Below are 14,808 nucleotides of genomic sequence, written 5' to 3' on the forward strand. Positions count from 1 at the left end.
TAAGCATGGCCACAGTGAAGGCCGTGAAAGTGTAAGGAAGTGCTTCCAAGCTGAGACTCCAACTGCGTGGCAGTTGCTTTCGCCCTCATTAAAATGGGGGTTTAGACCCTGAATTCTGTGCTAGAGATGTCATTTGTTCCACTAGATACCCAAGTGGTCTTACGTGTCAGTGCCTAACACAGCACATCAGCCCCCACCCCTTATCCCCTGTGTTACAGGAAGTTCTACCCAATCACAGAAAAGACAGACTTAATCAAAGGCCATCTGTATTCATTCATGGCAGGTAACTCCCAAAGGCTGTTAAGCACTTTTTCCTACTTTAGAAACTATTTTTGCACTAAAAGAAATCATGCACATTTTAAGGAGTCTCTCGTGATACCAGTCAGGGAAGGAGAAAGCCTCAGGAGCCTGCATTTGAGTAAATGTGTGTCGTCAACCCACTTTAAGGGGCTTGCTCTGTTGATGAATTTGATTTGCTAGAAGTTGACCCCTCAGATGCTGCCCATGGTTGCTCTTCCACCCAAGCCCCTCTACCTAACATTACTTTGAAAATATTCAAAGCAAAGCATTATTTTCACCTGAAACAGCATCCCTTAACTTTAATTTGTAAATATGTGAGCAGTAGTTTCAACCCGTCCTCCAACTTTATTTGGCCCTTATCTTTTTACCCCCCTCTTAAAAATTCCACTAGCTATTTCATATCCTTTCTGGTTCTATATAAATAATTTATCAGATAAGCAAACAAATTTTCATGTTAGGATTATCCGCTTCCCCTGGAACCTAGTATTCTTTAGTAACAACTGCTGTGGCAGCAGTGCCGCCAGGCTAGGTCACGGTTTCACTGTAGGCCTGGGTGGGCCCCTTGTTTGGATTTGTCTGGGACGCCCATTTCTGGTGGGGCCACTGTGTCCCACCCTTTTCCTGGCTCTCCACAGAGCATGCCAGTTTTCCCATGGCTTCAGGCCAAGCCCTACTTTGGGTCTGATTTGTTCAGTAGCCTTTGTTTTCCCTGACTCCTGCCATCAGGGTGGCTCCCCAAGGGTCCCTTTCCTTCGCTCTTGGACATCTCACTCCTGGCCAAGCAGGAGATGCTGTCCCTCACGTGAGTTCAGACCTGGTTGGTATCTGTACTAAGTTCCTGGATTTTCTCACCTGTGATATTTCTGATTTGCCATCCCACTGACATTTACTTCAGAGGTCAGCTGTTAGAACAGGGTCAACCATAACCTAGGTGCCCTGACCGATTCCTAGTTGTGGTCTAGTCTCTTAGTCCAGGGCACACAGAGGAGCCTTATAATGAAAGGATTAAAAACCATTGTTAAAAAGAAGGAGAAGGAGAGAAACAGGAGGAAGGGGGAGTACAAGAGGAGGACAAAAGGGAGAGAAGAATGTCACCATCTCATAGCCCGGAAACTCAACTGAGTCTCAAGATTTCTGCAAGGCCCCATCCCCTTCCATCATCCATTCTACCCTGTTTTTATTATCACTGACAGCGAGCCAAGACCCTTGGTTTGATTTCACAGAATGTCCGAGCTGGAAACAACTATTGAGATGGCCTCCAACCCTCTTGTGTTGTGTATAAACAAATTGAGGCCAACAGAGGGAAATGACTTTAATAAGGCAGCTCACTAGTGGCAGAGTCTGAACTAGAACCATGGTCTCTTAGTCCAGATGTAGATTCACGAGCACAAGAGTAGTATCTGTAAAGCCAGTGGGGCTTGGAGAGAGGGTGGTTGTCCCAGGTGATTTCTCCAGCCCCTCATAGCTTCAGCGTTCTGTGATTCCATGTTTCCGATTGGCTTCCATATTTACCACCATTGAAATGCTTTCTCTGATTCAAGTAGGTTAAGGAATGAGGCTATATATCCAAAATGGAGACAAAGGAGTTGAGGAAGCTTCAGAGGCTGATCGTCTGCAAAAAGGAAAAAGGTGCTAGGAAGTATGTTTGACATCGGGTCTCCAGATCTTCTTGTTTAAAGTTTTAGATGACCTGGGGAGATAGTAGAAGGTGCCTAGTGTCCAGTAGTAGGAATTCTGGATTCTGGAAGCTGTTTCTCTGTGATGAGGAGTTAACCAAGTAGAACCCGAAGCATTAAATAGCAGCAATACTAATTTAAACATTCTTGCTCCGGTGGGTGGCCTGGAGCAATAATCACCAGGCTTTTGACACTTGTCAGGCACTTATCTGAGTCACCAAACTCTGTTACACTCTGATATTCCTTCATCAGCCACCCTTTTCTGCCTAAGGGAGGAAGGTGGCACATTTGCAGGCTTTGCAGTAACCTCAGCCACACTGTGGCCGTGTGGCAGGCAGTCTAGAAGTACAGAAGTGACAGCCCCTGTGAGGAAAAAAAGGAGAACGTCTCCCTTTTCTCAAACACATATTTTGTTTTCTGTTTTCGCTGTGGGAATTTGGAAAATATAGAAAACACAAAGAGGAAAATAAATATCATCCATAATTCTATCATGTATGGAAAACTGTTATTTGGATTTTGGTGAATTTATTACTAGTCTTTTAAAATTTTCCTTGTATAAACACATTTGAACAAACGCTATTCTTTTTTTTTTTTTTCAAAATGAGATTATTCTATAGTTACTATTTTCAAACCCATTTTTCCCCCCATGTGAAACGATGTATTATGAAAACTTTTCCTTGGAAAAACTCCGTTTTAATACATTTCCGTCCATTCTAAGCAGTGGCAGGTGGTATTGGCAGCAGCTGTGGGGTGTTATGGGGACGTCCTCGGCCTGCCCGACTGCAGGGCGGCAGGCCTCTTCACCACCATGGGGGTCCTCAGTCCCTCCGTCACCAGGGTCCCGGGCTTGCCGCTCCTGTGGCCCGACAGCTTCCTCGGTGGCTAAAGACAAAGGGACGTCCTGGTGCATGACTCTGGCAGTGTTTTCTCACACCACTAGATCTGGTTTTGTTTTTATTCGCACCCCACCAGAAAACGCTTGTGGATATTACTTTGGAAAATAGCGACATTAAGGATCAGATCAGAAACTTGCAGCAGACTTATGAAGCATCCATGGACAAGCTGCGGGAAAAACAGAGGCAGCTAGAGGTAGCACAAGTTGAAAACCAGCTGCTGAAGATGAAGGTAAACTGTGGGCACACGTGCAGACTCCCTCCTGACCTTTTCTCTTCTTTCCTTCTCTTTCTCCTTCCATTTTCAACTCTTTCATTTCCTTTTCTCTGTTGTCCTCATAGCTGGATTTCTCCACCCTTTTGTGGCAACCGCTGCAGGGCTTGGTTTGAAGGCACTGAGGAAGTTTCTGTGTCCACTGCCATCAATTCAGATTGGGGGTGGCCTGTGTGTGGGGTACTCCCATTGGGCACTCCTGCCTTGGCCCCAGTGGCTGAGACAGTCATCACGGCACTGCTGTTAACGTACTGAGAGGCACTTGGGATGCCCGCAGGTCTGGGACTTCAGCAGCTTCACAGTTTAGGTTTTCTTTGAGTCCCAAAGCCCTTCTGTCTGGTTTGACAATAAAGAGCTGAAGGGCACTCAGAAAGAAATTGATGGATGACCAAGGACACTTGGCAATGTCCCTCTTGCCCACCAGGCTGTGCATATTTCATGGCTAGAAGTGTTAATGCTCCTCTCAAATCTGAAGCATGGATAGATTTTCAACCCTGTGGCAGGAACAGATCCATAAATAGCTAGCTCATAGAAGGCACTCGACAAATTATTTCCTGAATGAATTTATTTTTATTTAAAAATCTGGTTTTCAAATCATGTTCAGCACAGCCTTAGGCTATACTAGAGGAGAGTACCGTGTGGGTAGAACATCCAGATATTCTGCTCAAACAACATGTAACCTATTGAGGTTGGAATATGCTTCACTTATACAGAGGTTATAAATCCAGCAGGCTCAGCTTTCTGGAACAAGCCATAAGCTGACAGGAAGGGACACAAACCTTCCACAACATAAAATCAATGACATGAAGTTCACAGGCAAGGACAGAGCCTGGGCAGAAAGGAAATACCAGCCACCTCCACTCTAAACCCTCTCTGCCTGCAACTTGGCTGATTTTTTCTCATCTCCTAAGCTGGGTCTGCCCAAGCCACTAGGAGCCCCTGGTTTAATGCTGTCCAAATCAGGTGAGGATGTTTTCAAATGCAACATTTTGGAATGCACAAAGGTATGGAAAGGGTGAGTCCAGATTGCTTATATGAGCTTCGGTCTTCCCTAGTGAGTGATTGGCCAGCACAACCCTTGGAACAACTTCAACTCCACATGGACAACTTCTCTTCAAAGGCCTCCCCAATTTTATGATATAGAAAAAAAAATTAAAAATAATGTATGCATATGGGGGGGGGAAGTCAAACAATATGAAAGGTCATCTAGAGATATGCCTGCACCATTTTACATTCCCACTAGTCAGTGTTTTAATTTCTCCACATTCTCACCAACACTGTTACTATTTTATTGATAATAATCATCCTAGTGAGTGTGAAGTGGTATCTCATTTCGGGTTTGCATTTCCCTAATAACAGGTGATGTTGAGCATCATTTCTTGTGCTTCTAGGTCATTTGTATATCTTCTTTGGAGTGTCTGTCAGATCCTTTGCCCACTTTTTAATTGGGTTATTTATACTGTATCAGGGTCATAAATTTTTTTTATACATTCTGGATACAAGTTATTAAATATGTGATTTGCAAATATTTTCTCCTATTCTCTTAAATATTTTCTCCCAACACTTTTTTATTGGTACCCTTTGAAGCACAGACGTTTTTAATATTGAATATTAGTGAAGCCTAACTCATTTTTTTGTCACATGCTTTTGGTGTCATATCTAAGAAGCCATTGCCTAATCCAAGGTCACAGAGGTTTACCTTATGTTGTCTTCTAAAAATTTCGTAATTTCACCTTTTCATTTAAGCTTTTGATCCATTTTGAGTTAACTTTTATAATTGGTATATTAGGGATCCAATTTCACTTTTTTTTTGCATGGCTGTCCAGTTATCCTAGCACCACTTGTTGAAAAGACTGTTCATTTCCCATTGAGAGGGCTTGAAAATAATTTTTTGAAGTTTAATTTTTTCTAACAGGTAAATTATTTACTTGTCTTCAAAATCAATGCTATAAAAAAAAGTATATTCAGAAATAAAATATTTATATCCATAATATCCCTTTTCCTCTCTTACTCCCTTCTTTCTCCTACGGATAACCTTTTTATTTTTTTAACTTTATAGTTTATTATACTCTGACCCAATTCTAATAATGTAGTGAGTGATCTTATTTCTCAGCCCACAACAGAATACTCAGGATTAGAAAACAAAACAAAACATATCTTTCTGGGACCAATAAGGATACAGACCTACTATCCTGAGAAAAAAATGTTATTAAAATTGATAGAATAAAAAACAGTAAAAGTTTAAGGATCAAAAGAACATTAGACAGGAAAAGTCATTGAAAAAAGGTGTTAATAAGTCTGTGGCACATAGTCATATTTTTAGAGAGAATTCAATTTAAAAATGGCTGACTTTGGGATGAGGTGGGGTTGATACTCAGGTAAGTTTCTACTTTTTGAAAAATTTACTCATGTGGAACACCTTTCCCTGGTAAAATCAGTGCCACTTTTTATTTTCTGTGCACCTGTTCACCCTTTTCCTTCCATCTTCTCTTTCCCCATCAGTTCCTGCTGCCTCCGTCTATGGCAGAGCCCTGGTACATGGGTTTTACTCCTCTGTGTGTCTGCACAGGATATAGACAGAGCAAAAGGGGCTGATAACCCGGAACCCGCGAAAGCCATCCCTCTGAAATGAGTCTCTTTGCAGGTAGAGTCCTCCCAAGAAGCCAATGCTGAGGTGATGAGAGAGATGACCAAGAAGCTGTATAGCCAGTATGAAGAAAAGCTACATGAGGAGCAGCAGAAGCACAGTGCTGAGAAAGAGGCTCTCCTGGTAAGTCTGCCATGCTGCCAATAAAATAACAGAGTTTTTGGTTCATTATTGTCGATGAGAGTTAAATAGGGTTTCGGCCTGGAAGTGAGTTAGTGGACTCTCACTGGTGAGGAGTCAAGGAAGTTATTATTTGCTCATTTACTCCCTTCCTTTCTCTCTCCTTTCCTTTATTTATTCCCCTCTCTTGGATAGTCCCAATCTCTAAGTCTAAACACATCCCTTTCTCTAGCTAATCTGACCATTTGCCGATATCCAAGCAGATCCTGGGCTTACCTGCAGCTGGGCCCTTCCTCATTCCACTTGCTCTTCTCTACCTGAAATTTCCATCTTCCTGGTCCTTGATCTTACGTAAGCTCCCTAAAAGCTTCGAAAATGCCACCCCCTCCATGAAAGAGTTCTCTCCCATTCACATAGCTAGAAGTTGTCCTGCCCTTGGGAAGCCTACACTCTCTCTGCTCTTTGCTGTGGCCTTCTGTTGTACATCTCACATCTTGGCTAGATCTGGCCTTAATCCCCTTTGCATCGTTGGCACATACATTGACATGCTGAGCATCTAGTCCAGGGATAAATAACATTTGCAGGCTCTTTTTAGACATAAGGGCTCAAGGGGAAAATAAAGAAAAAAAAAGAATTAGGCCCACTCAAAAGCCATGTGACGTGTTTTTATTTACAGTTGAGAACCAGTATCATGGAAGTTGATTTCATGATCTGTGAGATACTTCTAGGCCCTAGGGCCTTACATTTAAAGAGGCATTGTGATTTAGCAAGGCCAGAGCTGTTTGGACCCTGGTTGGTAGCCTAGGGAAATATGGCTCCGCTGAGGAGAGTGTATTGCTTTTGCAGGAAGAAACCAATAGTTTTCTGAAAGCAATTGAAGAAGCCAATAAAAAGATGCAGGTGGCAGAGATCAGCCTGGAAGAGAAAGACCAGAGAATTGGGGAGCTGGATAGGCTGATTGAGCGCATGGAAAAGGTAACAGACACAGCTTCTGTTAATTGCCACTTGACCAGATGCCTCTGCATTTCCACAGATCCCCTGCAGCCCTATCTGAAGGTCTGAGATGCCCTCAACACTGACTCTTTGCATCCCTGTAATTTGTGATGAAAAGAAAAAAGACCAAATTGTAAAATAAAGTATGAGGAAATCTAAGAAAGTTCTAAATTTTCCCATGGTGACTATTTTGATCCTTTAAAAAAAAACATTATATATAAAATTGTTTATAAAAATAAGTATTTTAGCAATTCTGCTTTGCTGGGGCCCCAAGCATGAATTTAGGTTACTTGTTGAGTGATCAAGCCCTATTTAAGCCTTACATCCACGCCCCAGCCCTGTTGTTTCTGGGGCACTTGTCTGAAGGATTGGCTTTTCTATGGCACACCAGATGTCAGAGTGGGGACACCACATTTTTCTGTGGGCAGGTAAGCAGGCTGATGGGGTGGGGAAGGCATCAGTTGAGATAATGAAGCCAGCCTAGGGAAAGGGAGGAGGCCAGAGATTAGGTGGGAAGTGGAGAAGAGGAAAGAAGAGGTGAGAGAGAGGAAAGAGAAAAGGAAGGAAGGGAAGAAGAAGGGGAGGGTGACCTTTACCAGGTGATGGTTGACTTCTGGGGGTGGGGTGGTAGTTGAGGGCCAAGCTGGGACTGGTTCCTGGGAAATGACTCTAGCTGCATGTAAGTTTGCAGAATAGCAGTGACCTTCCAAGAAGGCATATTAGCACACATGTCATGCTGGATGCTGAGAATCTCCAGGCAGATGATGGAGGGAGGGAGAATGACAGTGTGAGCAAGGTCAATACCTGGGCTTCCAGTGGTTCTGAGAATAAGTCTCCTTACCCCTGATGTCTGTAGCATAAGTCCTTCCCCTGACAAGGTGAGGTGTAACCAGACTAGGACTGGCATTATATTCAGTGCCATCAAACTTCAGGGCTTGCTGGGGGTTCCCGTGTTAGGCAGTCTTTATTTGGGAGAGACTTGAGCAAACTCAATTATGATTTCACCTCTAGCCCTTGGGAAAACAGAATCCTCTCTGTTATTGAAGAGGATAAGTGACATGTTGACTGTCAGTAATGGTCGGAGGTGGTAGTAGTGAAGACTGGGCAACAAGGGCATTTTCAGAAACTTGGGAGAGCTTTCTCCCACATTACTGCTCTCCTGCAACAGCAGAAGATGCTAGTTAATGTAAATGCTCCCTCAGGACAGATTATTCCTCAGCATTAAAAGCAAGTTGAACAGGTAGCAGGGGGAGGTGGTTTGGGCAGGGCATCTTACAGAGACCGTCCCTATAGTGGGTAAGAATACAGATTTTAGAATCAGACCTAGGGTTTGATTCTTGCCTCTCTTTATAGTTGTGGTCAGTAACTTGACTTTTGCAATCTCAGTTCCTCTGTGATAAAATGCTGATAATCACAATTCTTATTTTTAGGACTTTTTGTGAGTAGTAAATGAGAAAAACCTATGCAAAGTGCTAAGCACAGTGCGTGGCATATGTATAGTAGGGACTCAAACATTTGGAGCTCTGACTTTATTTTATTACAGACTTGCCCAAGTGTCTGCCTCCAAGTCAGCTATTCTAAAGTCGGATCCGTTTTATAGCTTACTTCCTATTCTCTTGCGATTCTGGAAGTTCCCAGCTTTCCCCACGGATTTCCATGAAAGGTGTCTGAGGGGTGTATGGGTGGGAGGCCAGGGGGTGGTAAAGCTGGCCCTTCCCCGCGACATTTATGTAACACAAAACATTCCCCAAGTCCTGATGGCTTTTTCTTTAGCAGTTGAAAATTTATTGTCCTTTCCTTAAATCTCCTTTTTCCATTTGGGCTAGAGAAATGCTTGCTTTGTTTAGCCAGGATTAGATATACCAACTTACTGTTCTTTCCCCTTCAGGGATAAATCTTTGAGATCAGGAATTGTGCCAAATCTGTGTCACACAGTATGTGAAAAGTGTGTCCACGGGCGTGAACTGTGGTAGTGTCTGTGTCCTGCTAGCACCAATTTTTGGATTTTGCTTAAGGACAAACCATATGCTTTTGAATGGCTTCTCTACAATATACCCGAGTTTACTGTTTCTCTTTTTGAGCATTGTATTTGGACCACTTCTTTTCTGATTAGTAAAATCTTTTAAGGAGTATATTCTCCCAGGGACCCTCTGCAGAACAGATAATATTCTATTCCTTGATCTGGGTGGTGATTTCACCAAGTAATCAGGTACATACAGATGTAAGAAATATTATGCGGTGTACACTTAAGATTTATTGTACTTTGATTTAGAGAGAAATCGAACTTTTAAGGTGTGTGATAAATTAGGCCTTGCCCTACTTTATGACAGTTTTTGGGGGGCAGATTGGAAGAGGGACTCACCGATAAAAAGTACATCACTGTTATTTCAGGGCTAATGTAAAGTTCCAGCCAGCGGCCTACCATGTGGGGGGAAGGGGAGCAATCTGCTCAAGCTGAGCTGATGTGCGTTTACCGTACAGACTGAGATAATAACAAAACCCACTAAAAGTCTGTCTTTCTTTATGACTCTAAATATATCAGTGGTGATAGACTCTTCCTGTCAGGATAGACCGCTTCCCCACCTCTTTGGTCTGGTCCTTGGCATACTGTGGCTTATAGCTTCAGAAGTTGTGGAAGTTAAGTTTTCAGAGATTTGCTTTTAATAATTTGACAGAAAAGAGATTTAGAATCTGTTTAACAAGAAAGAATTTGTTGGGGAGAATTTCTGGGAATAAATATGAGGCACAGTAGTACTTAGAGGAGGGCCTAAAGTAGAATCATCTCCCAAATAGTGAGCAGGATTTAGTAAACTACATTTTAAGGAAATTTATTACACTAAAATCAGTGATAAATTTCTAGTGCACTTTTGGTTATGATGGGTACTATGCCTTTTTTTTTTTTTTTTTTGGTAATATTTTCCACTCTGTCCAAAGAAATAATTGCCCAGATTCTTATATCGCTTTTTTTTGGTAAACTGCTAAAGTTACATATAAACAGCAAAGTATAGAAACCTTAATGCACAGCTTAATATATATATATATAAAATATATAATATATATGTATATATATATTAGTTTCCTATTACTGCTTTAAAAATTACCACAGTTTGTGGCTAAAAATAATGTGAATTTGTTCTAGAGGTCAGAAGTCCTAAAATCAAGGTGTTGGCAGGGCTGGGTTTCTAGAGGAGAATCCATTCCCTGGCCTTTTCTGACTTCTTGCGACCACCTGTATTCCTTGACTCGTGGCCCCACCCTCCAGCTTTGGAGCCAGCAGTGTAGCATTTTCCCATTTCTGTTTCTCTCTGACTCTGATCCCCTATCCTCATCCAGGATAATGTTCTCATTTTAAGATTCTTAACTAATTACATCTGCAGCATTCTTTTTTCCATGTAAGGCAACATATTCATAGGTTTCGAGGATTAAGATGAGGACATTATTGGGGGGCCATTGTTCTGACTACCACAATACATTGTTACAACCAAATATACCTGTTGACGTGTAGGATATCACCAGAATTCAACGGCCTTTTTTGTTGATGATACAGAAATTAAGAATTTTGTAATACCACAGGCCACTGAGTTAGAGTATTGATGATCCTTATTATTTTTTATTTTTATTTCATTTCATTTCATTTCATTTTTACCACCTACAACACCTGATATTCCTAAGTGGTGTCCCATCCAAGTACTAACCAGGCCCAACCCAGCTTAGCTTCCGAGATCAGACAAGATCAGGCGCGTTCAGGGTGGCATGGCCGTAGACCCTGATGGTCATTATTTAGAACTATAAATTTCACAAGACATCTGAGCATAGGCTGACAGAATACCTTTTAAAAAAGAAATCTTGAACGGCTTTATTGAGGGTACTTGTCTCTAATTCATAAATACATCTGTAAATATATACCAACAGATTAGACATTTTTAAGCTTCGTTTGGACTCTATTGAGTGGGTATGTAAAACCCATGGGATGTTATATAGACTCGAACTCACTAGCGTTGAAATTGCCTGACACCATTCTCTGAGCTATTTGGTTTAATCCATTGATGAAAATATCAGTGTCCGTTTATTTTAGGAACGCCATCAACTGCAACTACAACTCCTGGAGCATGAAACAGAAATGTCAGGGGAAATAACTGATTCTGACAATGGAAGGTAAGACTTAGTACCCTCCATCTTATAGTAGATTTAGATGGTGAACACACTGTGTGTTTATGAGCTCACTTGGTCCTTGCATTTTCAATCATCTGCTCATCTCTTATTACATATTTATACAAGCGAAACATTGGCTAAGAGCTTCCACTATGAAGCTAGTTTCCTTAGGAGCTTAATAGCTACATCCTACAGCCCATGACTGGTTGTTAGTCCAGTGAAGCACATTTTAATTTTGCATTGTCACAAGTGCAAAAGTTCAGTCTATCAATGTTCTCTGTAACCTTGAACTCCACAAAATGCTCCTTGTTGCTGAGAAAACTCATCAACTATGACTAATACCATTGCCATGGAAACTAACTTTAAAATATCTTTCTTTGTTTACAAACTGTTCAGTCAAACCTTGCTTTGTCCCCTGGCTCTGTGTGTATAATATAAAGCCCTGTATGGAAAATATGGAAGTAGTGTATAGTCTTTTCTAGAAATCAAAAGGCAGAGAGGCCATGCACAGCCCTGTAGTGAAGGAAAACAAGATGGGGATGGTTTGAGCATTTGGGGCAAGTTACTTAACCTCTCTGCAATTCTCTGCTTATCTGTGAAATGAGAATTCTTTTTTAAAGGAAGAGGGAGTTAAAAGGATAAGAACAGTGCCCATCTCATTGGGTTATTATTGTGAGAGAACAGCTGAATGCATATAGTCCATGCTGGAAAAATGCCCATTTTCCTTATTCAGCTTCAGAGTTTGCAGTTATGGGAGTCTTCCCTAGTCTTTAATGTAGTGCTGAGGGGGCACCTGGCAGAGGTGGGAAATGGTAAGCAGACGCCCAGACCCTTCATTCAGTGCAGTGGTCCGGTGGCCCCTGAGAACATAAGAGCCCATCTGCTGGTTCTTTGGTTTTTTCGAACCACACGAAGTCAAAGAATAATGTGTGCTGTTTTAAAACAGAGGTATGAAATGTTTTAGGATGTGGTTCACTCTGTTTTGATGCAAAGAAGGTCTTTCAGCATGTTTCCCATTTTTCCAAAATAATGATATGCAGAGTGATGATAATTCTGGACTTCTCAGGGCCCTGCCGAAAGCTCTGATTTCAGATATTTTGTTGTATTGCCAGATTCTTGTTCTTCTGTTCGCCTAATCAAAGTAATTTATAGTTTCAATATCTCAAAACTGAGAGCCTCTCATACCTGACAGTGGTACCAAAAAATTTTCTCTCAGTTCCTGGAAAGTATAGTAACTATTCTTATACAGGGTAAAACTTACAAGTAGGAACTTGAAAAATAGTCTTATATTTCTTCTATTGTTGAGTGGCCGTTTGGTAGTTAGTCACATAGGAAACAGGTATATTTAGAAGGGTGAATTTTGGAGTTCCATTTTTGGTTCTTGGTGACATTCCTTTCCAGAGATGGCTTTCTATACTGGTGTTGCTGCTTTGGTGTAGGACTCAGTTGCCCTCTTTTTTATTTGTGTTAGGTATCAGCAGCTGGAGGAGGCATCTGCCAGCCTCCGGGAACGGATCAGACACCTAGATGACATGGTGCATTGCCAGCAGAAGAAAGTCAAGCAGATGGTCGAGGAGGTAAGCCTTTGGAAAGGTCGTGAGCCTGGGATCGCTTCCTGTGTTTGGGCCATTTTAGCCCTGGAGCCTGATCTGCCTCAGCTCGGTTTTCTGTGGCTCACGGTGAACTTGTTCAAGCCATTGCCATCTTGACTCAGAGGGGAATTTCCTCATAAGTCCCCTCTGGTGAGTATCTAAAAGAGGGCCTTCTCCAGATCCAAGGGTTACAGTTAGGAAAGCTGTGACAAGCACCTCTTAAGTTCACCCACTTTCAGAGGACAGCGATACCCTGCATGGGTGTCTGCAGCTCAGGGACCAAAGTGTGTGACAGAAAAGTTCACACACTTTTCTCTCAGGTCTCTGGCCTCCCCCCTCTGCCCGCCTCTTCCTGGCTGTCCCTCTTGTACTTTCTTTGTTTCTGTGTGTGTCTTCCATTCCCTTTCCCTGTCCGTTTCCTCTCTTTCTTCTCTCTTCTTCCCTCTTTCTCGTCTCCTACTCCTGTTTCTTCTTCATCGTTTTTCTTTTCCACCGTGCTTTCTCTCCTTAACTATGTAGTGTGGAACCAAGTTATAAGTTTACATATGCTAGGTATAGTTTACTGTCTAAATGAAAAAACAAAACAAAACAAAACAAAACTGGTAACTTGAGCATTTATATTTCTCTAAGAAAATAATTTAACCTGTTTTAATATCATTTGGCTCCCTTTCTTGTAGCGATACTCAGTACCAGAAAATCTATGCTGTGGTAAAGCTAACCACATATAATTGTAATTTTTTCTTGCTCAGTTAGAAAAAACAACAGTTAGCACTAACAGGGTTATAAGAATTCCCTAGGCATCTAATTCTTAACTTGCAAAGAAAAGAAAAAGTTTCAATTTAGTTAAACATTTGGTTGTCAGTGAATGGAAAACTGAAAAACAATTTTTTTCCTTCATATTAAGCACTACTCTGAAAAGTTATCTCTTTTATTAATGAATTACTAAAATTAAAAATATATCTACTTCTGATAAATAAGTCACACACATGCCAGACAAATAGAAGTTTAAAGGTATATCTCTTTGATCTACAAAATGTTGGAGATAATTAGTGAAGTGTGATTAAAGTCAGAGAATTGTGAGGATGGAGAGGGCTACCTTTTTTTTTCCTTATCTGTAAGATAAATGTGTACGTTAAATAAAATCTGCTTCTCAAACAAGACATCTAGTATGTGGTGGTGAACCCTATGAGTCTTATATTGGCTCGGGGAGCAGTAGAATAAAGCAATGGGGAGCAGATGTTCAGATGAGGAACCGTAGATGAACATTCATAATCCCTTTGCACACCTGACTAGGAACACTGCCAGAAACAGTGAGGAGTAGATCCTGCCCAGTGTCAACACTAGGTAGATATCAGGAATGTGGTTCCCAAGGAAAAGCATCACCTTGTCATAGCATCTTGGTGAACCATGGCTGCCAGAGCATAGCTCTGCTGCTTCTGAATTTCACACACATGAAGCCTGGGCAGGGCTGTTCCTATTTCTCTCGTGTGGTTCTTTGACTGTGGAGCAGTGCATTTCTCCCACCTCACCACAGGGTGGTGATCTGTATTGTTTTTGTATCTAATATTAGAGAACCAGTGAACAAAACCTCATACTGGTTGGCTTCTGATTCAGTTATTATCTGTGTTTCCGGTTGGTACCTGAATCAGAGATACTTCTTAACAGGACATTTTCAAAGAAGTTTAGGATTCTCTGTTTTCTAACTTACTTCCAATTTGAAGGGAGTGGGAGAATATCTATAAAAAATAGGGAAGCATATAAATATCACTACCCATGCCTTGCTTTCCTATCTGTGATTTAATATCTCCCAGATAAGCTTCTCTAAGCCTTCATGATGCAGTCTGGAAGACCCAGTCATTGGAATGAAATCACAGGCTGAATTTTAGCGTAGCGTCATCAGAGGGAGCATCACGCAGGGGCCTGCTAGGTTTCAACAGTGAATGGAGACTTAAAGAGAAAGAGACTTTTTATTCTACATTTAAGCAACTTTCTAAATCAGAGAGTAAGAATTAATGTGTTTGTTCAGTACACAGTGTTAACTTATATAACAAAAGGATGGCTGAAAATCTCAATTGATGTAGTCATTTGTGTGAACACTTTTTTTTTTTTTTAAGTTAGAAACATGGAAAAGGGCAATTGAAAAGAGAGCACGTTCATAAGA

General features: G+C 41.5%; 1 protein-coding gene and 1 pseudogene across 4 annotated transcripts in view; one reads left to right on the plus strand and one right to left on the minus strand.

The window, feature by feature from the left end:
* Positions 1-14,808, plus strand: part of LOC107518609 (myocardial zonula adherens protein) — an 89,677-nt gene that overhangs the window by 34,760 nt on the left and 40,109 nt on the right. For 3 of the 4 annotated variants that reach the window (XM_016160447.2, XM_016160446.2, XM_016160449.2), the window contains exons 6-10: positions 2,949-3,101; positions 5,788-5,913; positions 6,757-6,885; positions 10,979-11,058; positions 12,527-12,632. In XM_016160447.2, coding sequence (XP_016015933.2) covers positions 2,949-3,101; positions 5,788-5,913; positions 6,757-6,885; positions 10,979-11,058; positions 12,527-12,632 — 594 coding nt within the window. The remainder of the gene's footprint in view (positions 1-2,948; positions 3,102-5,787; positions 5,914-6,756; positions 6,886-10,978; positions 11,059-12,526; positions 12,633-14,808) is intronic. The other variant, XM_016160448.2, reaches the window with a different exon arrangement.
* On the minus strand, positions 10,550-10,668 carry LOC118600981 (annotated as a pseudogene).

Source organism: Rousettus aegyptiacus, unplaced genomic scaffold (genome assembly GCF_014176215.1).
Source record: "Rousettus aegyptiacus isolate mRouAeg1 unplaced genomic scaffold, mRouAeg1.p scaffold_m13_p_3, whole genome shotgun sequence".
In the NCBI taxonomy this organism is placed as follows: domain Eukaryota; kingdom Metazoa; phylum Chordata; class Mammalia; order Chiroptera; family Pteropodidae; genus Rousettus; species Rousettus aegyptiacus.